The 24,489-nt window shown below is 49.3% G+C and overlaps 2 protein-coding genes across 3 annotated transcripts in view; both read right to left on the bottom strand.

The window, feature by feature from the left end:
• Positions 1 to 6,767: 6,767 nt before the first annotated feature.
• Positions 6,768 to 20,826, bottom strand: LOC309395600 (uncharacterized protein). The gene is made up of 7 exons (XM_081960002.1): positions 20,711 to 20,826; positions 19,041 to 19,196; positions 18,257 to 18,364; positions 12,447 to 12,533; positions 10,333 to 10,493; positions 9,243 to 9,343; positions 6,768 to 8,050 (listed from the first exon to the last, which is right to left on the bottom strand). The coding sequence occupies exons 2-7, from the start codon at positions 19,192 to 19,194 to the stop codon at positions 7,867 to 7,869; spliced, it is 795 nt and encodes a 264-aa protein (XP_081816128.1). The 5' UTR covers positions 19,195 to 19,196; positions 20,711 to 20,826; the 3' UTR covers positions 6,768 to 7,866.
• Positions 20,740 to 24,489, bottom strand: part of LOC309395599 (uncharacterized protein) — a 17,498-nt gene continuing 13,748 nt past the window's right edge. The window contains exons 8-9 of one of the 2 annotated variants that reach the window (XM_081960001.1): positions 23,642 to 23,775; positions 20,740 to 20,925 (exon numbers count right to left, since the gene is read on the bottom strand). In XM_081960001.1, the coding sequence (XP_081816127.1) occupies positions 20,882 to 20,925; positions 23,642 to 23,775 (178 nt within the window). In that variant the 3' untranslated portion in view covers positions 20,740 to 20,881. Of the gene's footprint in view, positions 20,926 to 21,656; positions 23,776 to 24,489 lie in introns of those variants that run through there. The other variant, XM_081960000.1, reaches the window with a different exon arrangement.

Genomic DNA, 24,489 nt, shown 5'->3' with positions numbered 1-24,489 from the left:
ATCCTTCCACTGCCACGCCCACCAAGCCACGCCTACCAAGCCACACCCACAGAACCATAGTAAAAAAAATTGAATTTCACCACTGGTTTAGATAGTCTAGGGCAGGGGTGTCCAAACTTGGCAGCAGAGCTGGCTGGGGAATTCTGGGAGTTGAAGTCCACAAGTCTTAAAGTTGCCAAGTTTGGACACCCCTGGTCTAGGGGAAAGAACGACTGGGGGCATGGACATGATAGCAGTATTCCAGTATTTGAGGGGCAGCCCCAAAGAAGAGAGGTCAACCTATTTTCCAAAGCACTGAAGGCAGGACAAGAAACAATGGATGGAAGCTGATCAAGGAGAGAAGCAACCTGGAACTTAGGAGAAATTTCCTAACAGTGAGAACAATTAATCAGTGGAACAGCTTGCCACCAGACGTTGTGAGGGCTCCTTGTCTGAAATAGCATTAGGCCTCCTGCTTGGGCAGGGGACTAGAAGACCTCCAAGGTCCCTTCCAGCTCTATTCAGATTGACAGATGTCTTGTAAGCAGTGTTCTTGTTAGGTAACTCAGTAAAACTAAGAAACCTATGTGTGAGCCAAGGTGGCGCTGTGGCTAGAGTGCAGGACTGCAGGACTGCTTCAGAATGCATTTGGGGTTCTTCCAGAGGTATGCGAGGACTCACCTTTGCCCAGCGCTGAATAAAGGTGTAACTTAGCGAGCCTGCCTCTTTGTTCGCATGGAAGCACACCAGAGGTGGATTCCTACCAGTACGGACTGGTTCGGCTGAATAGATAGTAACTCGGCCGGACACGTGACCGTTCTATCCCGGTTCTATCCCAGGTGCCGCCATCTTTATTTTCTTTTCTGCACATGCGCAGAACAATCTTCATTGGAAAAATGTGATTTCCCCCCTTTTTTTTACTGGTGTGCGCATGCACAGACCATTTGAAGTGCAAATGCGCACGTGCGTGGGGGGTATGCATCAGGCATGTGTGTGAGCTAAGTGAGTGTGCGCGTACACAAAATTTTGGGGGCACTGAACCAGCAGTAACCCCAGCAGGAGCCCACCCCTTGCTCGCCAGCAAGCACCCCTTCGCCTCCTGCTCAGTTTAGCAAGACACCCCGACAGCAAACGAAAGTCGGGCCGCCCGGCTTATTCTGCCCCCACTGAAAACGTCCCTTCGCCAGAAGAGCTCAACTTACATGTTTTAATCGTTAGCGCTAAGATGATCAGGCAGACAATGGTGAGAGCTAGGATGCCCATCCACAAATATTTGACAGGGACCTTCTTAATGGGGTTTTGAAACAAGTCGATCTCCTCTTCCTCGGGCGGAGGTGGGGGTGGCGGAGCGGCGGGTTTCTTCGGAGCCATTGCTTGGAGGGAAAGAGGAAAGAAATGCCAGCCTCCATTTCTTTGCCATTTCTGTGCCCCCCACCACCACCCACCACCACAGGATTCAACAGGTGCCATGCAGGGAGTCCTCAATTGACCGCAATTCATTTAGTAGCCAGAGTTACAATGGCAGTGAAAAAAGTCACCGAGGACCGTTGTTTACACTGGCGACTGTTCTGGCATCCCCCCTCCCCCCCTCCCCCCCGTGGCCAGGTGATCAAAATTTGGACTCGTATTTATGGCGGGTGAGACATGAACGGCGCCCAGGAGCAGGGCCTTCTCTGTGATGGGCCCAACCCTCTGGAATGACCTCCCCCCCGACATTAGGATTACTACCGACCTCCGCTCCTTCCATACAAAACTCAAGACCCACCTTTTCCAACTAGCCGGCCTGGCTCAACTATAGTTCTATCTTTAATCCTCCTGGCAATTTTAAACTTTAAATTTTAAATCGGGGTATTTTAATTTTTAACCTTATTATTATTGTTGTTGTATGTATTGTAACAATTGTTGTTGTGACTTTATACCTCCTCCGTGTAATGTCTAATTGTGTAACATGTGATTTATTTATTGTACGCCGCCCCGAGTCCCTTCGTGGAGAGGGAGCGGCTAACAAGTCTAATAAAATAAATAAAATAAATAAATAAAACAATTTGAATGATGAACAACTCTCTCCTACCTTCCACATTTAAGATAAGATAAAAGATAAGATAGGATGGTGTGTGTGTGTGTGTGTGTGTATACACACATTCATATATGTTTCCCTTCGTGGATTACTGCCGTGTCGTGGCGAAGGGGCTTGTGTAGCTCAAGGAAGCTATGAGCTCTGCCGTGGACGGCCACCCAAGACGGACAGGTCATAGCAGAAAGCTCTGACAAAATGGGATCCACTGGAGAAGGAAACGGCAACCCACTCCAGGATCTTTCCCAGGAAAACCCCAAGGACAGCATTGCTCATGGGGTTCCCGATGGGTCGGACGCAACTTCGCAACTAACAACTGTGTGTGCATATACATACATACATACACACACACATTTTTGCTGATAAATAAATGAAGGGAGACTAATATAGATCTATTTCAAACTATTTAGTTCTCATCAGCTAGCCATACCCTCGCTGGGATTCGAACTTGGGCTGCTTATATGTTAAACAGTTGTGTTAATTTCTAAGCCAAGGCAAAAGGTGAAAGAGAAGCAGTCATGCTCCCTCCCATATTTGGGCAGACCAGGTGCTTTGAGAAAAAAAAGCAATTAATCACTCCCCTAGCTCAGTTGATAAAGGGAGGAGAACTTGTGGCTTAGAGGTTAATACAATTGCCTAATATCCCAGCCAGGGCACGGCTAGCTGATGAGAGCTAAATAGCTTGAAATAGATCTGTACTAGTCTCCCTTCATTTCTTTATCAGCAAAAATGTCACACAAAATGGTTTGTCGTGTAAGCGGCTGCCTGGAAGGCTCCTGGAGTGGGGCTGAAAGGCAAAGGGAGTCCAGTCCCTCTTCCATGGCTGAAAAAGGTATTTATAAACCACAATCTCCACAACCGCATCTGTGACAGCAATCCCCAGACCTGGTTGCCATTGAACCCCAAATGTGCAGGATGTGCAGCCTGCATGGCCTTGGGGTCAACTAGGATGGTGGGAGATCTTTAGCACAGATCCAACTTGTGCACCAGAGGGGACTTTTTGTATCGCTCATTCCTTCTTCTCAGGAATTCTGCAACGTATCCTATCCTGCTAAGGTTGATCCAGAATAGCGGCCCAAGCAATTACGATCGGCACTTCTTGCAACACATTCACTTCGTGAGATGCCCTGGTTACTCCTGGACCTCTGGATGCAATTCAAGATTTTGATTGTCCTGGTCAGCTCTCTCACTGAAGGGGGACCCTCGCAAGGCACCATTGGGCTAACCTGTACCTCCTCGCTGAGAATCTCCTTCGGCAGAGTTGCTCTGGGCTCTTTGGTTACTTGACTTCTGCACATGGAATCATGTGGATTGAATGGTCCCTCCTTCCTCTGGCCTGGCTTGCTTGCTTGCTTTTCTCTTCCCAGGTGAAGGCACCCCCTTTCCTGTGACTCAAGCAGCCTGCTGATTGGCTGCTGCGGGCCCTCAGCCAAGCACAGCTGTGGGGGGATTGTGATGGCACTGCCAAGGGGGCAGCCTTGCAGAAGCAGCCCTTGGCATCCCATAGCTCACATCTCTGGACCGGCCCTGGATAGTATTATGTGAGAGAAGTTGAGGAGATTTTCAGGAGCTTTGGGGGCTCAGCTGTCTCCCACCTTGCTCCTGAGTTGCTGAGAGCCAGTTTGCTGTAAGGGTTCAAGGCACCGGGCCAGGAACCGGGAGACAGAGAGTTCCAGTTCTGCCTTAAACAGAAGGACAGCTTGAGTGACTTTGGGCCAATCTCTGACTCTCAACCCCAGGAAGAAGAAGGCAAGGCAAACACCACGAAAACTATGTGGACTTGCCCCATAGTTGCCAGGAGTCAAGGCTGTCTCAAACAGGTGTGTGCGTGTGCGCACTCACAATCACTCTGTCTCTCTCTCTCACACACACACAGTTTCTTTATATCCACTGGATTACTGCAGTAGTCACTATAGGTGCGGTTGTCCCTGAAAACGATTTAGGAGCTTCATGTGGTCCAGAATTCTACAGCCTAATGATGATGGCGGCAGCGGCGGCGGCGGCGGTGGTGGTGGTGACGATGTTGTCCCTTGAGTCATGTCTGTGGGCCAGGCCTCTTCACATCTTCCAGTCTTGCACTACTTCAACACGATTCACAATTGCACAATTGTGAACCCAAAACACAACGGCACAGTTCAACAGCCTGGCGTTTGGCAAACCTGCTGACCTAAGTATGTGACGTTGCACTGTCCTCCTGTAAGCTCCTGGGTTCAATTCAAAAAACCCTTAAAGCCCTACAGGGCTTGGTACCCACCCATCTCCAGGACCATCTCCTCCTCCCCCTTCCTCAGGCTGAAAGCTCCAAAGAGAAAACGTTATTTATTAATTAAAGGCATTAATTAAACGCTCTACTCACTCTCAGTGACCCCAGACACTTGCAGGAATAAAACCTCAAATACAATGAACCAATGAACCTCTACTTCCTGGTGACAACATTCAATCAAGCAACTTGGTTGGAAATGCGATGTTGCACCAGGAACCTTTTACCATATGTGGTGGGAGTGCCCGAAAGCGAGGGCCTTTTGGCACCAGATAAGAAAGTATTTGGAAGAGACGTTAAATCAAAGGATAGAGTTGAGGCCAGAATTATTTTTATTAAGGGATCACAAAAGAAAAATATAGCAAAGGTGGATTATATTTAATGTTGCATATTTTAACGGCAGCAAGATTGACTTTCGCACCAAAATGGAAAGACAAAGAGAAATCTCTCAGAACAAGAAATAATAAATAAGATTCTGACGTGCACAGAAACGGACAGGCTGACTCTAGAGCTCAAAGACAAAGGTGAGACGGAATACCACGAAATCTGGGACAAACGGTACCAATGGTTAGAAACAAGGGAAAAAGGCAGGGAAAGAAAAACACGGATAAATTAAGAATGGGAAAATATGGTATTAATATTGTACGATAGGTAGGAACAGGATATGTATATGTACTGGTAGTAACCATATAATGAAAGGCCGTAATGGGTAGGTAATTTGACCGATTACACATACCTATGGTAATGGATATAAACTTTTATTGTTGTAAGATTTAAGAACTCTATAGAAATGACTATGCCAGAAATGTCGCACTACGTCCAACATTTTTAATGTGTACCTAAAAAAAACCTTTAAAAAAAACAAGCCACTTGGTGGGCTCCCTATCGACCTGCGACCTCCAGGCCCTCTGGCAAAACCAGGGCTCTTTGGAAGACTATCGAAGGGGAGGGGGCTGGTTTTATCTCCATTGGGATGATAGGAAGTGAGCTAGCATGGATAAGGCCCTTCTTCTTCCTTGGGGAGGGTGGACCACTCGATGGAGATGACCAGGGGTGGATTGCTGCCGGCATTACTGCTGGTTCACTTTGTGCTTGCGCCCACCGCACGTTGCTTGATCATGCGTGGTGGCCTGTAAATTGTTCTGTGTGTGCGCAGAATATTATAAAATGAGTAAATAACATGCCGGCAACGGCATGGGCGACCGGGGAACCAGTTCAGGGGCGTGGCCAGCCTGCTGTCACCACTGATTTGGAGATCCCAGTCCCAATTTCCACTACCGGTTCGCGCAAACAGGTGTGAACCAGTAGCAAACTGCTTCTGGAGGAGGCCCATAAATGTACTCTGCCTCCCCAATCTGGTGGGTCAAGCCGATGCAGATAGCCAGGCTCCAAGTCATGAAGGGACTTGCAGGTGCCAAGCAGTGCCTGGAGTTCAAACCATGGCAATGCTTCGTGATCCGAAGTGCTCCAAACCCAGAGCCATTCCGCCTTGCCCAGATTCAGTTTGCTGTAGTCAACATGGACCGAGAGAGAAAGCTGGGTATCATCAGCCCACATCATATGATTTCTTCCCCCTTGGTGATGGATGAGCCCACCAATGGCTTCCTGTGGATGTTCAACTGAAGAGGAGAAAGCACTGGACCCTGCTGGACCCCACAAAGCAGGGAGCGAGGGCTGGGCTTCCTGCTCCCACCTGAGGGTTAGCATGGGGCCCAAATTCCTGGAGTCTTCTCTCCAGGGGTGAAATCCAGCCGGTTCTGACAGGTTCTGGAGAACCAGAAATTTTGAGTAGTTCGCAGAACCGGCAAATACCCCATCCGACTGGTCCCAGAGTTGGGTGGCAATGGAGATTCTGCAATATCCTTCCCCTGCCACACCCACCAAGCCACACCCACAGAACCAGTAGTAAAAAAAATTGAATTTCACCACTCTTTGTCTGTCTGTCTCTCTCTCTGCCTCTCTCTCTGCCTCTCTCTCTCTCCCTCTCTCCCTCTCTCCCTCTCTCCCTCTCTGTCTCTCTCTCTCTCTCTCTCTCTGTCTCTCTCTCTCTCCCTCTCTGGGTCTCTGCCCTCCCAATTAGATCCAGTAGGAGTGGCATTTGAAGGAGGGTCCCTGTGGAGCCCAGGAAATGTGCCTTTTCAGCCAGGGGCACCTGTCCTCTGGACCACCTGGCCACCAAGGTCAGGATAGGCTCCGCCCTGCTGGCCCTTGGGGAAATGCTGGGTGAACAGTTGCCCCACAGATTGGGGTCAGGAAGTCGAGAAAGGCCAGAAGGCTTGGTGTGATTTTGTAAGGGTTTGAAATGCTCAGGCACCATTTTTTTTCGATTGTTTGTGATATGTTTTAATGTTTTCTTTATACAGTGATTCTTAGTTTTGATTTTCACTTGCCACCCAGAAATTGCTTTGGCAACAAAGGTTGGGAGGGAGGGAGGGAGGGAGGGAGGGAGGGAGGAAGGGAAGGCGGGCGGGAGGGAGGGAGGGTGGGAGGGCAGGTAGCCCGGAAGGAAGGAAGGAAGGAAGGAAGGAAGGAAGGAAGGAAGGAAGGAAGGAAGGAAGGAAGGAAGGAAGGAAGGAAGGAAGGAAGGAAGGAAGGCATTCTTCTTGCAGTCTTCTCTAGAGTCTTTGCATTATGGGGTCTCTGGGTGGGCTGAGATCAGAAAGCTGAATTCATTTCCTTAGAGCTGGGCTTGACGTCTGGGGGACTTATGGGTACGTCCTGGAAGTTTTCTTGGGAAAGAGACGGATGTGATTGGATCCTTCCTTCCTCCAGCCTGCTTTTCCAGCTTCTTGTTCCAGCCTGCATCCGGGGATTTCCTGGCAGTGTCTTCTCCTATTTTATTATCATTGGGGCTGTTTTTAAATTGGTGCAACAACACAAAATCTTTGGACTCTCCAGCAAGAAGTCTATATTAACACCTTGACCTTCTGAGCCTTGTGCACCACTAATTGTCAGGATGGCGCTGGACTTTCTGCTTCTTTGGGGGTTTTAGCAAGGGGGGGAGGGGTGTCGTAGCTATCCTTTCCCCCTGACTGAAGATGACTACACCGTTTCAATCTGGGGTGATCGTCCGCTTCCCCTGAGTGCAGAGCTTGTGAGGGGGAGATGTACATGGAGCAGTGAGGGGGGAAGGGGGCACCCAGCTACCCAGCCAGATCAGTGGAATCCACCCTGGCTACCAATAGGGTAAGAGATGAGCCAGATCGCCCAGCATTGTTTGGGGAAATCATCTTGGCAGAGATAATAGCTGATTGCTGACCCGGAAGAGTCCCCGTCTACTCACTCAGAGGCTTTTTCAGGGCTTGAATCAGCTTCAAGGCCAAAATTACGAAACTCATGTGAAAGCTGCCCTGTTGTTTCTATTCCGGGCTCTGAAAAAAGGCCACTTCTTGACCTTAGTAGGTCACGTAAGATCGGCCTCTCTCCCATCTCTCATCTGGACGAATTACGCTTGGATAAAGGAGTACATTCCAGGCCTCTTCGTGATCGGGTGGAGCAGATGGAGTTTGGTCCCCCCAGTGAACATTTTTTGAATCCACGTCCTCAGCTCTGGTCAATGTGTTTGATGGATTTTGTGCTCTTCAGCCTCCAGAGTTCCTTTGCAAATCCATCTATTCAGCTGATTGCAGTCCACGTCCTTCCAGTTCTGTCCTTGAGACGGCGGGACGATAATCGCACAGCCTTCGTCTCCGTCGCCAACGTGCTGCGAGTGGCCAGGCTGGCCCTGAGACCAGAACCTTGGAGAGAGAGAAGAGGTGTGAGAATCAAGAAATATAGCCTATTGATCTATTAGATTCAGTAAGTCCTATGGATAATAGGAGGCCCCAGAAGAAAAGAGATATGAATTTTCAGCTAGGATGATTTCAAAATTTACCAGAAATATTTCTAATCATTGCTAACTGTGAAATACTTTTTTTGTAAAATATGCACTTGTATGGATTCGTTTAAAAGAGGAAGAGTGAAACTGTTGGAAATGAGGAATTGAGAGTAATGTACACAAGTGTTCAGGGAAAGCGACAGTTAGTGAAGTTGTGAAGCATACATGTGGTTGAGTGGTGGGTTCTGGGCAGTACAGCCCAGTCTAGGACGCCCAGCCTGTGCGCAGTGTACCAGCTGCGCCGGGGACCGGAACCCACCATTGATGTGGTTAGAAGAACAGCATAGAAAATAGGGTTCAAGATCAGCTCGGGGCCCTTTGGTTTATAGCAGTCCATGTAGGATCTGCTGTGAAGCATTGGCCCATTGCAATGACTTATTAACGAAAGTATATTGCTGCTATTGTATCTTTTACATCTATTCATTCCTAATGTTCCAAACTAAGATCAGGTCTTGAAGGAAGAATTATTGCTTGTGTTGTTGCCTTTGTTTCCTACTGGAATTTTCCTATGACAGAGAGAAGAGGCCCATTTTACACCCAAGAAAGACCGAGGACATGAAGCCATCCCTACTGGTGCGGCTGTAAACGAGGGGCAGGCAGCACCCATCACTCAGAAACGTCTCCCCTTTCTCGCGTTGTTGAAACCCTGCTCCCCCTCTTTCCCCCTACCCCAACGGAGGGTTGCGGCATGCCCACGCATGGACGTTGCCGTGATGAAGGAAACCTGCGCGTTATGCCGATGTGAGGCTCAGAAAGAGTTTCTATGGAGCTTCTCGGCCACCAAGTCACAGTTTTCCCAAAGGTGCTTTTTCAAGACGCTTCTTGGATGAGAAGCAAAAGGTCTTCAAAGGAAAACAAGTCCAGGTGCCTCTTGAAAAAGCACTTTTTTGGGGGATTCAGAAAGAGAAGTTTGCAGCTTGCCCCATCACGGGGCGGGAAAGATCCGTGTCGTGTTGCTGGGACTTCTGAAGGGATGAGCAAAGAATGAGGGTCCCGCAGCTCTGATAACAGGTGACAGCACCCCCTCTGGGTCCCAGCCTTGGCAGACTCACTGGGCTACTAATCTGGAGCCATCTGTCCATTCCCACCTTCCTCGTCCTCCGTCGCTCAGGCCGATCCACGCAGGCTGGTTGAGCTGCGAAGTCACGTAGTTCTGGAAGAGAAAAGGAAAAGGAAGCCTCAGAGAAACCAGGAGTAGCTCCTTGACTTCGCCATCTCGGCCTGCAGTTCCAGGGACCCTTCAGATTCCCTTGAGAAGCAGTCTTGATCTACCGTATTTTTTGGAGTATAAGACCCACCTTTCCCCCCCCAAAAAAGAGGGTGAAAATCTGGATGTGTCTTATATAGTGAATACAGCATTTTTGGCCTACTGAAACCCCGCCCCCTTCACAAAAATGGACATGTAGAAGGTTTGGGAGGCCTGCAAAGTGCTCCTGGGGGCTGGGGAGGGCAAAAGCAAGAGAAAAATGGGCCATTTGTTGTTCATTTTTGCCCCCACCCCCGCCCCCAGGAGCACTCTAGAAGCCTCCCAAAGCCTCTGCATGTCCTGTATTTTGCAAAAAAAAATGGGCCCATTTTCACAAAAAAGGGCCATTTTTTGCTTGTTTTTGCCCCCTCCCAGCCCCCGCAGGAGCACTTTGCAGGCCTATCAAACTCTGCATGCCCCGTTTTTCACAAAAAATGAGGCCTGCAGAGTGCAAAAACTTTTTTTAAAAATTTACCTCTTCAAAATATTGGTGCATCTTATACTCCGGTGTGGCTTATAGTCCGAAAAATACGGTAAGTATAAAACACATTTGTGGAACCAACCAGTCCAAGGAAGCCCTCAGCCGTGTGAACCAGAGGTGGATTGCACTGGTTCGGTCGCGGAACTGGCAGTGACCCAGGCTGGCCACACCCCTCAACCAGTTCACCGGTCGCTATTGCCATTGCCGGCATGTTTTTTTTTTGTCCTTTTCGAATGTTCTGCACATGCGCAGAACTATGTACAGGCAACTGCGCACACGAAGCAAACCGGCAGTTACACCCCCACACACACACACACACACACCGGTGTGAATGATACAACGTCCAGGTTCTCCCATGTAAGAGGCAGGCTCTGGGGGTCCTTTAAGGTCTGAACAATTGGGGGAGGGGTGTCACCTGCTCTTCAGAGCTTAGGATGGAGGTCAGGTGGGCCTCTCTGGACATGCAGAAGTTCTCCGCCTGGTACCAGGTCTTTTTCCCCTGGGATACGTAGTAGAGGCCATTCCCAAAAGGACGCCACTCCGTCGCAGACTTTTGACTTTTCTTGAAGAGGGAGTCTGCATAAAACAGCAGGGTGGGGGAGGGGGATAGAAAAGTACAAGGCATTGAGTAACTCGGAGGGAGGGAGGAATGAAAGCCCCCCCCCCTTTCCCCAGTGCATCAGAAGGTTTGGGAGGACAAAGGGGGACGATCCTGAGTGTGCAATTCCGGTTCTAAGGCCCCGGAGCAAGGAAAGGGTCTGTCACCTATGCAGAGTCCCAGTTTAGGAGCTGCACCGGCTGCCTGGCTAAGCACCACTTCTCTGGGCAGGATGTGCCACAGGGGGCCACTCAGGATCTAGCACCATGGTGGCGCAGTGGTGAAAATGCAACATTGCAGGCTGACTCCACATTCCACTGCCAGCAGTTTGATTCTCTCTGGCTCAAGTTGACTTGGCCTTTCATAGTTCCCAGGTCGGTCAAATGAGAACCCAGATTGGGGTGGGGGGAGACGACAAGACGCTGACTCCGTACGCCGCTTAGAGAGGGGCTGGAAAGCACTGTGAAGCGGGATATGCCATATTTTCCAGAGTATAAGACGCAACAGAGTATAAGATTTTGAAGAGGCAAATTAGAAAAAAAAAGTTTTTGCACTCTGCAGACGTCCAAAAAACGGGCACGTTTTTTGTCCCAAAAAAGGGCATGCATAGCCTTTAGGAGGCTTATAGAATGCTCCTGTGGGCTGGGGGGACAAAAAACTGCCCATTTTTCGCTCATTTCTGCCCTCCCCAGCCCCCAGGAGCACTCTGGAAGCCTCCTAAAGGCTATGCATGGCCATTTTTTGTGAAGGGGGCGGGACTTCGGGAGGCAAAAAATGCTGTATTGAGTGTATAAGACGCAACCAGATTTTCACCCCCTTTTTTTGAGGGAAAAAGGTGCGTCTTATACTGTGAAAAATATGGTAAGTCTAAGGGCAATTGCTGTCTATGCCTTCCGCTTTGGGATTCTTGTGAGAAAGCAGCTTACAGATCAACAGGAAGTGACCGGTGTTACAGGAACCCTCGACTTATGACCTCTATTGAGCCTAACATTTCTGTCACTCTGTGAGACAATTGCTAAATCAGTTAATTTTATTTTTTAGATCTTTCTTGCCACAGTGGTTAAGTTAGTAACACGGTTGTTAAGTGAATCCAGGCTTCCCCGTTGACTCTGCTGGTCAGGAGATTGCCAAAAGTGATCACGTGACCCCAGGACGCCAACCGTCATAAACACGGGTCAGTTGCCCAGTGTCCCCATTCTGATCCCCTGGTCAGGGGAATGCTGCAATGGTTGTGAAAAAGAGTCATAGGTCACGTTTTTCAGCACTGTTGTAGCTTCAAATGGTCACTAAACAAACTGTCGTAAGCCAAGGACTACATGTACTTATCCCAAGGAAAGAAAGAAAGATGAACCGTCGCATGAGGCTGTCATAGAAACCATTCTAGGGAGAAGTTAGCTCCCTCCAGGAAAATGTATTTTTTTCCCTGCAATTAAAATGAGTATAAAAACGGAGAACTCTTTGGCTCATGTGTTCCCTGCTTAATCCCAGGCATAAGGTAAAGGTTCCCCTTGCTCGTCTGTGCTAGTCGTTCCTGACTCTAGGGGGTGATGTTCATCTCCGTTTCAAAGCCGAAGAACCAGCGCTGTCCGAAGACGTCTCCGTGGTCATGTGGCCGGCGTGACTAAATGCCCGAAGGCGCACGGAACGTTGTTCCCTTCCCACCAAAGGTGGTTCCTATTTTTCTACTTGCATTTTTGACCTGCTTTCGAACTGCTAGGTTGGCAGAAGCTGGGACAAGTCACGGGAGCTCCCTCCGTTACGCGGCGCTAGGGATTTGAACCGCCCAACTGCCGAACTTTCTGATTGACAAGCGGCTTAGCCACTGAGACACCAGCCATACACCATGCTTAAGTCTATTCCTCATATTCAACCCGCTCGTAAATCCAGTTAGTCATTGCTGACCCTCCATCTTTGGAAATATTGCAACTTACGGTACTTTATTTTCTGCTCCTTGAAATTCTTTCCAGAGTCTTTGATATGGTCTGGTAACTTCACCGCTTCCTCTGCAACCTTCGTGGCTAAACAGCATTAGAGAAGTTCATTCACGGTCCACACATCCTTCCCTGGGGGTTTCTAACCCATCTTTCAGGGGGGCTCAAAGAGCCACTTCCAAAGCAGTGAATACTTTTTACGTCAATAATAATACAATATTGAGAACATCCTGCCCAATTGTCACAAACCATCCCTATAAAGCTAAGAGGTCTTTTTTTTAAAAGAAAGAAAGAGAGAGAGAGATGAATAGATAAAGAAAAGGGGACTGACCTAAAGCACCTGAAGGCAGAACAAGAAGCAATGGATGGAAACTTATTCGGGAGGTGGGGGGAAGGAACAACCAAAACTAAGGAGAAATTTCCTGACAGAACAATTAATCAGTGGAACAATTTGTCTCCAGAGGTTCTGGCTTTTAAGAAGAGATTGCAAGAATTGGTTTTGTGTCAAGGAAAGGGAACAAGGTGGCCCCACAGATATTTGGGGGGTGGGGGGCAACACAGAAGGAAGTGCCTTTTCAGCTTGTTGCACAGCACATCCTCAGGAACCTCTGGTGTTTTGGGGCTACTAATACCGAGAACACCGAAGGAAGAGGAGTTATTGGCTCAGAAAGAGGGAGAATAGATAGCTGGAGAGATGATATATGATAGGTAGGTAGGTAGGTAGGTAGGTAGGTAGGTAGGTAGGTAGGTAGATAGATGATAGATAGATAGATAGATAGATAGATAGATAGATAGATAGATAGATAGATAGATAGATAGATAGATAGATAATTATTATTATTATTATTATTATTATTATTATTATTATTATTATTATTATTATTATTATTATTATTATTATTATTATTATTTTTTATTTATTTCTTAGCCGCACCCTCTCCCGAAGGACTCGGGGCGGCGTACAACAAAACATAGGAAATAAATATATCGACATACATATAACAAAACATATACCAAAACATATACAAGACATATACACGACATATACAAGGAGGAGGTGAACTGATAGATAAAAACAAGTAAAAACACAATGTTTAAAACCCTTAAATAAATTGAATGCAATTAAAATACCCCAAATAAAAAACCCGTCAGGAGCGATATAGTTGGATCAAAGTTGAGCCAGGCCAGCAACTTGAAAAAGGTGGGTCTTGAGCTTTACACGAAAGGAGCGGAGGTCAGAGGTATTCCTAATATCCGGAGGGAGGTCATTCCACAGGGCTGGGCCCGCCACAGAGAAGGCTCTACTCCTAGGCGCCGCCCCTCGACACTGTCTGGTGGACGGCACCTGGAGGAGGCCCTCTCTGTGCGAGCGGATTGGTCGCAGGGATGTATGGGGCAGAATACGATCCCGCAAGTAACTAGGTCCTGAGCCATGGAGCGCTTTAAAGATTGTTATCAAAACCTTGAAACGCACCCGATAGACCACAGGAAGCCAGTGCAGCTCGCGCAGGAACGGTGTCACATGGGAGTACCTAGTACTCCCCATAATTACCTGCGCGGCTGCGTTCTGGACCAACTGTAGTCTCCGGGTGCATTTCAAGGGAAGCCCCATGTAGAGAGCGTTACAGTAGTCCAAGCGAGACGTCACCAGCGCATGAGTGACTGTGCGTAAGGCGTCCCGGTCCAGTAGGGGGCGCAATTGGCGCACCAGGCGAACCTGGTGGAACGCCCCCCTTGCCACGGCTGTCACATGGTCATCCATGGACAGCCGGGCATCGAGGAGGACGCCCAAATTGCGTGCCCGCTCCACGGGGGCAAGTTGAATGCCCCCGATGGCCAATGATGGAATTAATTGGCTGAACCGGGGAGCCGGTACCCACAGCCACTCCGTCTTGGAGGGGTTGAGTTTGAGTCGGTTGTCATCCATCCAGATCCGTACGGCTTCCACACACTGGGACATCACTTCGATGGCCTCGTTGGGGTGGTTCGGGGTGGAAAAGTACAGCTGAGTATCATCAGCGTACAGATGGTATCCCACCCCGAAACCACGGATGATCTCACCCAGCGGCTTCATATATGTGTTGAACAGGAGTGGCGAGAGGACCGACCCCTGTGGCACCCCACAAGTAAGGGGGCGTAGGGTCGACCTCTCCTCCCCTGCCAACACACGCTGCGTCCGGCCAGAAAGGTAGGAGCCGAACCACCGCAAAACGGTGCCCCGGACCCCCAACCCCTCCAGCCGGCGCAGCAGGATACCATGGTCGATGGTATCAAAAGCCGCCGAGAGGTCTAATAGGACCAGGATAGAGGAACAACCTCTATCTCTGGCCCTCCAGAGATCATCCACCAACGCGACCAAGGCCGTCTCCGTGCTGTGACCGGGGCGGAAGCCGGACTGGCACAGGTCTAGATAATCATTTTCCTCCAGATGCCGTGGAAACTGGTAGGCCACCACACTCTCTGCAACCTTCGCCAAAAAGGGAAGGTTGGAGACAGGACGATAATTGGCCAGCTCCAAGGGATCCAGGGAAGGCTTCTTGAGCAAGGGTCTCACCACTGCCTCTTTCAAGGCGGCCGGGAGAAACCCCTCGCTCAGCGAAGCGTTCACTAGGTCCAGGAGCCAGTCTCGTGTAACCTCCCAGGATGCCAGTACAAGCCAGGAGGGGCACGGGTCCAATAAACATGTGGTGGGTCGCAGTCGTCCACGCATTCTGTCCAAATCCTCGATGGCAACCAAGTCAAACTCCTCCCAGGTCGATTCCTCAAGACTCGCCACGGACGTCTCCATTGGACCACTAACAGGGACCCAATCCTTCCGGATTTGAGCGATTTTATCCTGCAGATATTTCCCAAATTCCTCTGCTCTGCCCTGTAGAGGGGCCTCCCGCGGCCTCTGAAACAAGAGGGAGCGGGATACCCGAAACAGGGCTGCAGGGCGGTTCTCTGCGGATGCAATGAGAGTGGCACAATATTGGCGTTTGGCCACTCTCAATGCCACAAGGTACGTCCTTAAATGGGCTCGTGCCTGTGTTGATCAAGTTCGGAACGAGAGGATCTCCAACGACTCTCTAGACGTCTCTTGCGGCATTTCATCACCCTCAGCTCCTCAGTAAACCAAGGGGCCAGGGTGGATCGTTGCCGCTGGAGAGGCCGCAAAGGCGCCACCCGGTTCAAGGCCCCGGTAGTCGCATTATTCCACGCGACCACCAGGTCCTCTACCCGGGGGCAGGTCAAGGTTACAGGAGATGGCCCAAGCTCCGTCTGGAACCTATCTGGTTCCATCAGGCCCCTGGGGCGGAACCATCTAGTGCTTTCCGGTTCCGCCTCCCCGCAGCGGGAGGTAGCACCAGGGAAGTCAAGACGAAGGAGTGAGTGATCTGACCATGACAGGGGAGTGATGGTTAAGTCCCCTCCTCCCAGATCACTCAACCACTGGCCAGAGACAAAAACGAGGTCCAGAGTGTGTCCTCCCTCGTGTGTCGGGCCCTGAATCATTTGAGTCAGGTCCATGGCTGTCATGGAAGCCATGAACTCCCGAACCCCCTCTGATGCTTCTCCCATCGATGGCAGGTTAAAATCCCCCATCACTAAAAGTTTGGGGGTCTCGACCACCACCGATGCGATCAGCTCGAGGAGTTCAGGCAGGGCCGCTGATGTATAGCGAGGAGCCAGGTATACTATCAGCAGGCCCAACTGTCTCCCAGGGCCCCATTTCACAACAAGGGATTCACATCCAGACGTCTGTGGCACAGTAGACTCCCTCGGCTCTAAGTCCTCCCGAATAATTACTGCCACCTCACCGCCCCTTCCCTGGGCCCGGGGCTGGTGAAATGCTCGGTAGCCTGGTGGGCACATTTCCACGAGGGGAAGACCTCCCTCGTGGCCCAACCAGGTCTCCGTTATTCCCGCGAGGTCCGGCTCCCCCTCTAAAATTAGATCGTGAATGAGGGGGGCCTTGTTAACAACGGACCTCGCATTGCATAACAACAGCCTCAGGCCCTGGGTCTGTAACTCTTGACCACCTAGACCGCGGGGATTGGTACAAGCGACCGGGTGTAACCAGCAACCACGGTCTCCCAACCGACTATACGTTCTTAATCTGTCCTCGTATCTGCCCCTCCCTGCGACCGTTGGAATTAAAGAGCCCTGTATAGGAATGATATCCTCCCCCTCCTTCTCCCTTCCGCTCCTTCTGCTCGTGACCACACCTGGAGGCCCGGCTCTCACATCGCTCCTGATCTGACCCACCCGCCCCCGCCCCCCCACCCTGGAGCCCCCTAAAAAGGATAAAAAACATTTCATTAAAAACCCCCTAAGTTTGTGCTTCCTCCACCTCTCTGGGTTCACAAACCCATCATCAAGGTGGGCCCCGGAGGGGGCAAAGGGCCATGCCTGCGAGAGGGGGGATTCCCGCAGCTGGAGCAAGTCCGACCTCGAATACGTAATGGTAAAAAGCTATGACAAAGTCAGGGTGCTGTTGATGTTAAAATCAATAAGCCAGGATCTAATGGGAGGAAAGAAATGTCCACGATCACAACCAGGTGGGAAGATCTTATGTTGGCCAGGTGATCGGTTGGAAGATGGATGGTAAATAAATAGATGGAGGCCTGGGTGCGGTCCATTATGGGCGGAAGAGGGCAGATAGTTTGTAGTAGCTAGTTGTTATAAAATAGCAGATGGCGAGGGTGAGAGGGGGAGAGGTAGTAGGAGTAGCCCGGCAGGTGAAATGCCATAAGTCATAAATAGCAGGAAGTCAGCAGGATACCAGATGTTAAATGGGCAGATTATAGTCATCAGGGGCACCTGGGCACAAGCCATGGCAGGTAGTTTGCAAAAGGACAATAGATCTTAGTCTGCCAGGTGTGGGGGAGGGGGCAATAGATCTTAGTCTGCCAGGTGGGGGGGGGCTCCTGCCTGTCTCCAGGACAGGCCCTGTTCTGCCCCTAATGCAGAAGCCCTGTTCTGCCCCCCTTCCCCTTTCTGCCTGGTTCCAGCACACAGCACAGCTTCCAGCAGCTAGTCCTGGCTTCAACCTGCCTCCCCTCCTGGTCCGGGCGCCATTCCAGCCGACTTACGGCCCTCTCGGAGGCCTTCCGTCGGCATCCTGCGTCACGGGCCTCTCTCTGTCCTTGCGCTGCCCTCCGGTGGCCGCCGCCATAATCGGTCTCCAATTCCAACTGCAATCCCCATGTCAGCCAGTGCTTTCTTAATCTCCCTCTGGCTATTCGCCATCCTGACGGACCAAATTAGGTCTCAAAGAAAACCAGGGTGGTCATTGAGGCTCAATCCCGGCCCAAAAGGTGAAAAAAGGGCCGGCAACAACCCCTCCTTTGTCAAAGAGCTCCGGAGCATTTTCGGAGCTCAGAAGTCAGCTGCCATTCCCCGGAAGCTCCTCCTCCTCATTTCCCTCTAGATAGATAGATAGATGATAGATAGATAGATAGATAGATAGATAGATAGATAGATAGATAGATAGATAGATAGATAGATAGATAGAGATAGAGGGAGGGAGGGAGGGAGGGAGGGAGGGAGGTAGTTGATAGAGTGAGAGAGCTAGAAAGATAAAGAGATTGAGAGATGGATGGATGGATGGATGGATAGTTGGATGGATGGATAAAGATAGATGAGAGAGAGAGAGAGAGAGAGAGAGAGAGAGAGAGATAGGTAGAATGAACAAGAGCTAGATAGATAGATTGAGAGATAGATATAAATCATAGATGAGAGAGACGGGGGGGGATGGAAAGTCTGCCACAGCCTCCTCGGGGGCGGGGGTGGAGCTGATCCTCACCAAACTGAAATAAGCCACTTACGGTTATCGTGTCTGAGCTCCGGACTCCTCAGTCCAACCGCCATGGTGACCCCCAGTTTCTTCATCGACTCCTCCAGCGGGTGTGGGGGTTTCTTCACCAAGGCCAAATCTGAGGGGGTTGGAAAAGCAGAGATGGTGGGGTTTCCAGCTACCCCCGTTCAAAACCTCTCAGCTAGTAACCCTAAGTAAACATTGACGAGACAGCCCCATCCAGGGGACGCCTGAAACCCCCACCCCCTGGGAACAGCTGGGGGAGTTTTAGAGGGAAAGTTGTACAGAAAGCCAAGTTCTGGATTTCGGCGAGATGGGAAAAACGAAGAGTTTGGGAGAGGAAGACGGGAGCAGTCCATGACCTTCCAAGACTTGCCTTATTCTAGCTCTGGGAAATCTGCAAAATCCATTCCCACCCCACTCTGGGGCCAGTCAGAGGTGGCATTTGCCGGTTCTCCAAACTACTCAAAAATTCTGCTACCGGTTCTCCAGAACCTGTCAGAACCTGCTGGATTTCACCCCCGGCAAAGATGGGTCTTTTCCAGTGACCGAACACGGGAGGACAGGTCAAAGCTCGTCTTCTCTGGAGACCCTGAGTCATGTGGGGCTGAGAGTAACCACCCCATGTTGAACAAAGGGAGGGGGCAGCCCACTACCCACCACCACCCCATTTTCTGGCCCCGCATCCCATGAACCGTGTACGAGGTAGGTGTGGGTGGAACCCGTCCCGCCTTCCACCAGCCTGTGGCCAACAAAAGGCGGAAGGACACATCAGTGGGTCAAGCAGGACTTACACAGGCAGCTCACTGTCGTCAGGACCACAAGGCAGACGATGGCCGTGGCGGCGAGAACAATCCACAGGACAGTGGGGGAAATGTTGTTGAAGGGGCTCTTCTGGCCTCCAGAAGCTGTCATTGAAACTTGGCTTTTGGCCGGCCGGGGTCCCATGGCTTCAGGGCAGGAAGCAGAGAAAGGTTGTGAGGAGACCCACCTGCCACCATCGCCCAGAACTAAAGCTGCAGCCGGTCCGAGGAATATTTTGCACAGGTGTCAGCTGGACGGCTGTGTACATTTGTTTAATTTTTTAAAAAGTGGATGAATCAGGCTCCTCCTGTGCTGGTTTTGGTTTTGGTTTTGGCTCTGGCTTTACTTTTACTTTTACTTATGTTTACTTTTACTTTTTTACTACTTTTACTTTTCTTCACTGTCATTGCATATGGTACAGTGAAATTAAATGCCATCTTGAGTGTACGTTATAACTATAAAAATAAAAATGCAAACATCCATCCTTCACTTTCTATAGAATTGAAATTGAAAACCCGACATTGCCCTATACCGTAGAATTCAATATGGCTTACTGCCTGGGATGGAAGCTGATTTTCAGCCTATTTGTCCTCGTTTTATTATTCTGTACCGTCTGCCAGATGGTAATAGTTCCCCCCAAAAAAGGGTGCCCAGGATGAGATTGATCTTTAAGGATGCTTTGAACTTTCTTAAGGCAGTGGGAGCTCTAAAGCTCTTCCAAAGAGGGGAGAAGGCAACCCATGATCCTCTACGCAATGAAGTTGACCCTCTGGAGTGCTGCCCTATCTGCCACTGTGCAATTGGCAACCCAGACACGGGTGCAGTAGGTTAGAATACTCTCTACGGTGCAGCGGTAGAAGGTCAACAGCAGTTTTTCATTCAGTTGTTGTTTCCTGAGAAGTCTCCGGTAGTATCATCTCTGCTGGGCCCTTTTGACCAGGGATGCAATGTGAGTTGCCCCAGGCCAGGTCCTCTTTTAAGACAACACCCAGAAAGTTAAAACTGGCCACTTGCTCCACATGGTCTCCATTGATAAGCAAGGGCTGGATGCCTGATCTGTTCCTTCTACAGTCCCACTATAAGCTCCTTGGTCTTATTGGTGTTAAGGACCAAGTTATTTGGTCCTCTGTAGGACTCGGGAGGGTGGGGGTAGGAGAGGATGTTGGTGCAGCAACACTTCCAAAACAACGCAAAGACAATCCTTTGCAAGCAGAGGTTCTGGGTTTTGCTAAAACTCTTTGGGGTCATTTAAGAAAGGCCTCCAGGCCAGGGGTGGGCTGCTGCTGGCGTTACTGCCAGTTCGCAATTCACCCGCAGAACAATTTACAGTGAACTGCGCACGTGCAGTGACTCAAATCCAAAATGGCAGTGCCCGAGGGAACCAGTTTTGGTGGCGTGGCAGGCCTGGGTCGCTGCCAGTTTGTGCGACCCAGGTGTGAATTCCACTGTCGGTTTGGCCGAACTGGGCCGAACCGGCAGCAACCCACCTCTACTCCAGACTGTTAACTTCTGAAAAGAGAGATTCCCTCAACGCCCAGGGATTAGCATCACAGATGAGCCTGGGTTGAATGGCAAGGCGGAGGTCATCTAGTCCAACCCTCTGCCCAGGCCAGGAGTCCGCTCCTCCAGCTTCCCTGAGAGATGGCCGTCCACAACGTACCTTTTCTGTGGGACTCTCTATAGGAGACTCTGGATCCCACTCAAGGGGCTCCCTTGCTCATCCTTTGAGCCCGTTTTCAGCTCCTCCAAAATTCCTCCTCAGTTTCCTCCTTGCTTCCCAATGCCACTTTAAGTGCCTTCTTCATGCTCCAGGGCTCAAACCGCCCGCCAGTCAGCTGCTGGGGCCCCTCGCCAGATTCACAGCCGCCAGCAGACCTGCAGTTGGAAGGGAGAGTGGCATTGTGACATCACGGGAGCTGTGCCCTGAGAAATGGAAACCAGCGCTTTGCTCATGGCTCTTCTGGCGTGGGCGAAGGCGTCCCTTGTCAGGCGCAAGTAACCCGATCCACACGTGAAAGGATCCAGTTGACCGCTTTGTTGTGTCCCACCTATAGTACAGGAATCTCCCAGAGAATCGGCCTTCTGTTGGGAACAAACAAGACTAGTTTCCATGGAACCTCGGGATGGTCAGGCTGAAGTCTCTTGTGACTGCGCCAGGACTCTAATCTAGCTCCCCACTTGATCCCTCCCTCCTTGACTGGCTGGGCCTTTCCCAACAAGAGGTCAACAGAGCCCCTCTTTGGTGTGGTCTCCATTGCCCCGAGAAGCAGTCGGAGCTGATGGGCATCCAAATTAGCTCTGGCAGGTAGGGGTGCCTTTTTTTCAACCAAAAGCCAGGGTCACTTCCCCATATCTGGTGGCTGTGTGGATATGTGCATTGTACAGCATTCTATAACATGCAGGTTGGGGAAGGTGGGCTGAGCCCCCTCCCCAGGAGGCGTCTGTGCAAAATAGGGACAGAGTCCATCAATAGACACATCAACCTAATGTTGCACTAGGAACCTTCTACCATATGTGGTGGGAGTGCCCGAAAGCTAGGGCTTTTTGGCACCAGATAAGAAAGAATTTGGAAAGATGCTGAACCAAAGGATGGAGTTGAGGCCAGAACTATTTTTATTAGAGATCACAAAAGGAAAATATGGCAAAGGTGGACTATATTTAATGCTGCATATTTTAACAGCGGCAAGACTGGTTTTTGCACAAAAATGGAAAAACAAAGAACAAGAAATAATAAATAAGATGCTGACGTGCGCAGAAATGGACATCCTAACTCTAGAGCTCAAGGACAAGAGTGAAACGGAATATAACAAAATCTGGGATTTCGTGATATTCCGATGGTTAGAAATGAGGGGAAAATGTAGGGACAGAAAAACACAGACAAGAATTGAAAAATATGGTATTAAGATTGTGTGATACGTAGGAATTGGATATTATGTGTATGGTTAGTAATTATATAAAAGAAGGGATCAATGGATAGGTATAATCTGACCAGCAACACATACCTATGTAATGGATTTAAAATGTAATTGTTGTAAGATCCAAACACTATATGGAAATGTTTATGCCAGAAATGTCACACTATGTCCAATGTTTTTAATGTTTATCTAATAAAAAAATTTTTTTTAAAGACTCTCACCTGACATGACTCATCATAAGATGCATCACAAGTCTCTCAGCTGATGTGACACCCCCCATTACATGAAGTCCTACTGACCACATGTAGCCCTTATGAGCAGAAAAACACCAACATTCACACCCCCTAAACTCTGCTGAAGATGTTACCTAGCATGGTAACAAAACGTCCAGAAACCAACCCACAAGCTGAGAGAACAAACCTTCACCCTCATACAGCGCCTAACCCACAAAAGATGTTCTTGTCTTATCAGATTCACCAAATAAGCCATTTGCATTGGACAGTTGGGACTAGTGGTTTATACAAATCCAGATACTGGCTGGGTCACTGCTGAGGCTCTGAAGATGTGGACCCAATTCTCTTCTAGAGGTAATTAATTAAAATTCAATGCCACCTCCACCCCCCCCCCCGCCTTGCCCCCTGATGTGCCCGGCTCCTTTCTTTTCTATCTTGTCTCCTTGATTTTGTTTAATGGTTTTATTTGCTGGGTGTTTATAATGGATGTGAAAGGATCCCTGAAGGATTCCAGCATACACAGAGTATAACCTAATTCAGCTTTTGTTAAACTGCTGTTGAGAGAAGCTCCATTGTAACCTAATGTGCCAACTGTATAGATAAAACTTCTAGGCGAATTGCCAAGCTTAGCTTAGTAAAGTAACTTCTTGTGAAAAGTAAAAAGTGGATTGTGCCAAGTAACCTTACTTGTAACTTGAAATGTGTGTTCAGCATTCCCTAACAAAGCTCTGCCTTATATGCCAGAAAATGTATTTCTTCCCCCTTCTAATGTCTATTGTTTTCAGAGTACTGAGGAAAAATCATGGAGGTTTGGGTCCCCTCCCCTTTTTTAGCTGAAAAAATCATATCAAAGGATTGTGTAGATACTGTCATGCTTCGTAGAATGGAAAATGATCCACTATGTACTGGGATGTCAGAAACATGGTCTCTTGAAAGAGAAGACCTTCCTTCTGCAGATGACTGGCAATGAGAAGGTCCCCGTGATGCCTAGACCAAGGCACACAGATGCCTAGAAGCTTCTGAGATGCCTACAACAATGTACATAAGGTACATCTGCATCCTTTTGTCTAATGGCATGGACAAAAAAGCTTGGGCTCGCATCAAGATGATGCTCAGCATGAAACGAAGGAGGAGGAACCCGCTACACAGCCAGTATGTGCTATGAATTGGGACCAGTTCAGGCCACTTTGGACAGGGTGTCTTGAAAACAACGAGCAGTGTTCAGGAGGTGGTTGGACAAGGCCTAGCCTTGATTGCAGAGCTTCTATAGGACATCAACCGTATGGCTTTTCCTTTCTCCCAGGACACGAGGACAAGAATAATGTTTTCATTATTTTACTGTTTCAGATGGAGAAAAACAAAACTGTGTTCACATCTAGGGTGGCTTCAAGTATTAGGATTGGTTTAAATATTCTATATCTTCCATCACTATGATTTCCTTACAAGCCCACTGTTTAAGTGCGTGGCAATTGTCATCCTTCCAGTTAAATACACCAGCAGAAGGGTTTATGAAAGCACAATCGCGCTCCACTTCTCCATTCTTCTTCAGGATAGTAGGACTGGAAACATCCCAGAACCTGGGGGATGCAGGAGAAGGAAAGGTTACTGTCAGACCTAGCCTCACCCGAATGAGAAGTCAACGCCTAATGCAAGGTAGTGTGATGACCCGGGACAAGGCACCAGAAGTGGGTTCAGCTGAATAGGTCATAATTCCGTGACCGTACTAGTTCTATCCTCTGCGACGCCATCTTGATTTTCTATTCTGCACATGTGCAGAACAATCCTCACTGAAAAAAAATTTATTTCCCCCTTTTTTTAATGCTGTGTGCATGTGCACACCGTTTTAAGTGCAAATGTGGCCGGAAAATTTTTTAGGTGCCGACCCATTAGTAATGGCGGCAGGAACCCACCCCTGCAAGATACGAAGGTCACATGGCCAGCAGAGAATTCAAATTCCACACACAAACACACACACACACACACAGCAGCCTCTGGCTGCGCCCAGTCCAGTAAAGCAAGGGACTGGGAAATGAGTCCACAAAACAAGGAACAAGGCACTGAGTCCACAGTCAGGAAGAAGCAAGCAGTCCTGCTAACTCCAAATGTCTGTACCAAACTCTACCCATTCAGCGTTTGTTCCCAACAAAGGCCCCTCCCCACAGCGTCTCCTTAAATCTCAGTCCCCAGGTGTGCCTTGTGAAGAGGGGCGGGGCATTTCTTACCACACTGGCAAGAAGCCTTAATGAACAGTGCCACCAAAAGAGCCCACAAAACTGTTTCACCTCCATCTA

Source organism: Natrix helvetica, assembly GCF_964273705.1.
Source record: "Natrix helvetica genome assembly, chromosome: 7".
NCBI classification, from domain to species: Eukaryota; Metazoa; Chordata; class Lepidosauria; order Squamata; family Natricidae; genus Natrix; species Natrix helvetica.
The sequence above is the reverse complement of the archived record's forward strand: the minus strand, read 5'-3'. Positions and strand labels throughout refer to the sequence as shown.

Bases quoted from the DNA above. Each gene is read 5' to 3' on its own strand.
- LOC309395600 (XM_081960002.1), bottom strand. From the start codon at position 19,194: ATGGGACCCCGGCCGGCCAAAAGCCAAGTTTCAATGACAGCTTCTGGA. The intron at 10,494-12,446 runs GTAAGTTGCAAT...TGTTTTATGCAG, and splicing joins GGAGCAGAAAATAAAGTACC to ACTCCCTCTTCAAGAAAAGT. The intron at 9,344-10,332 runs GTGACACCCCTC...TTTCTCTTCCAG, and splicing joins TCCTAAGCTCTGAAGAGCAG to AACTACGTGACTTCGCAGCT.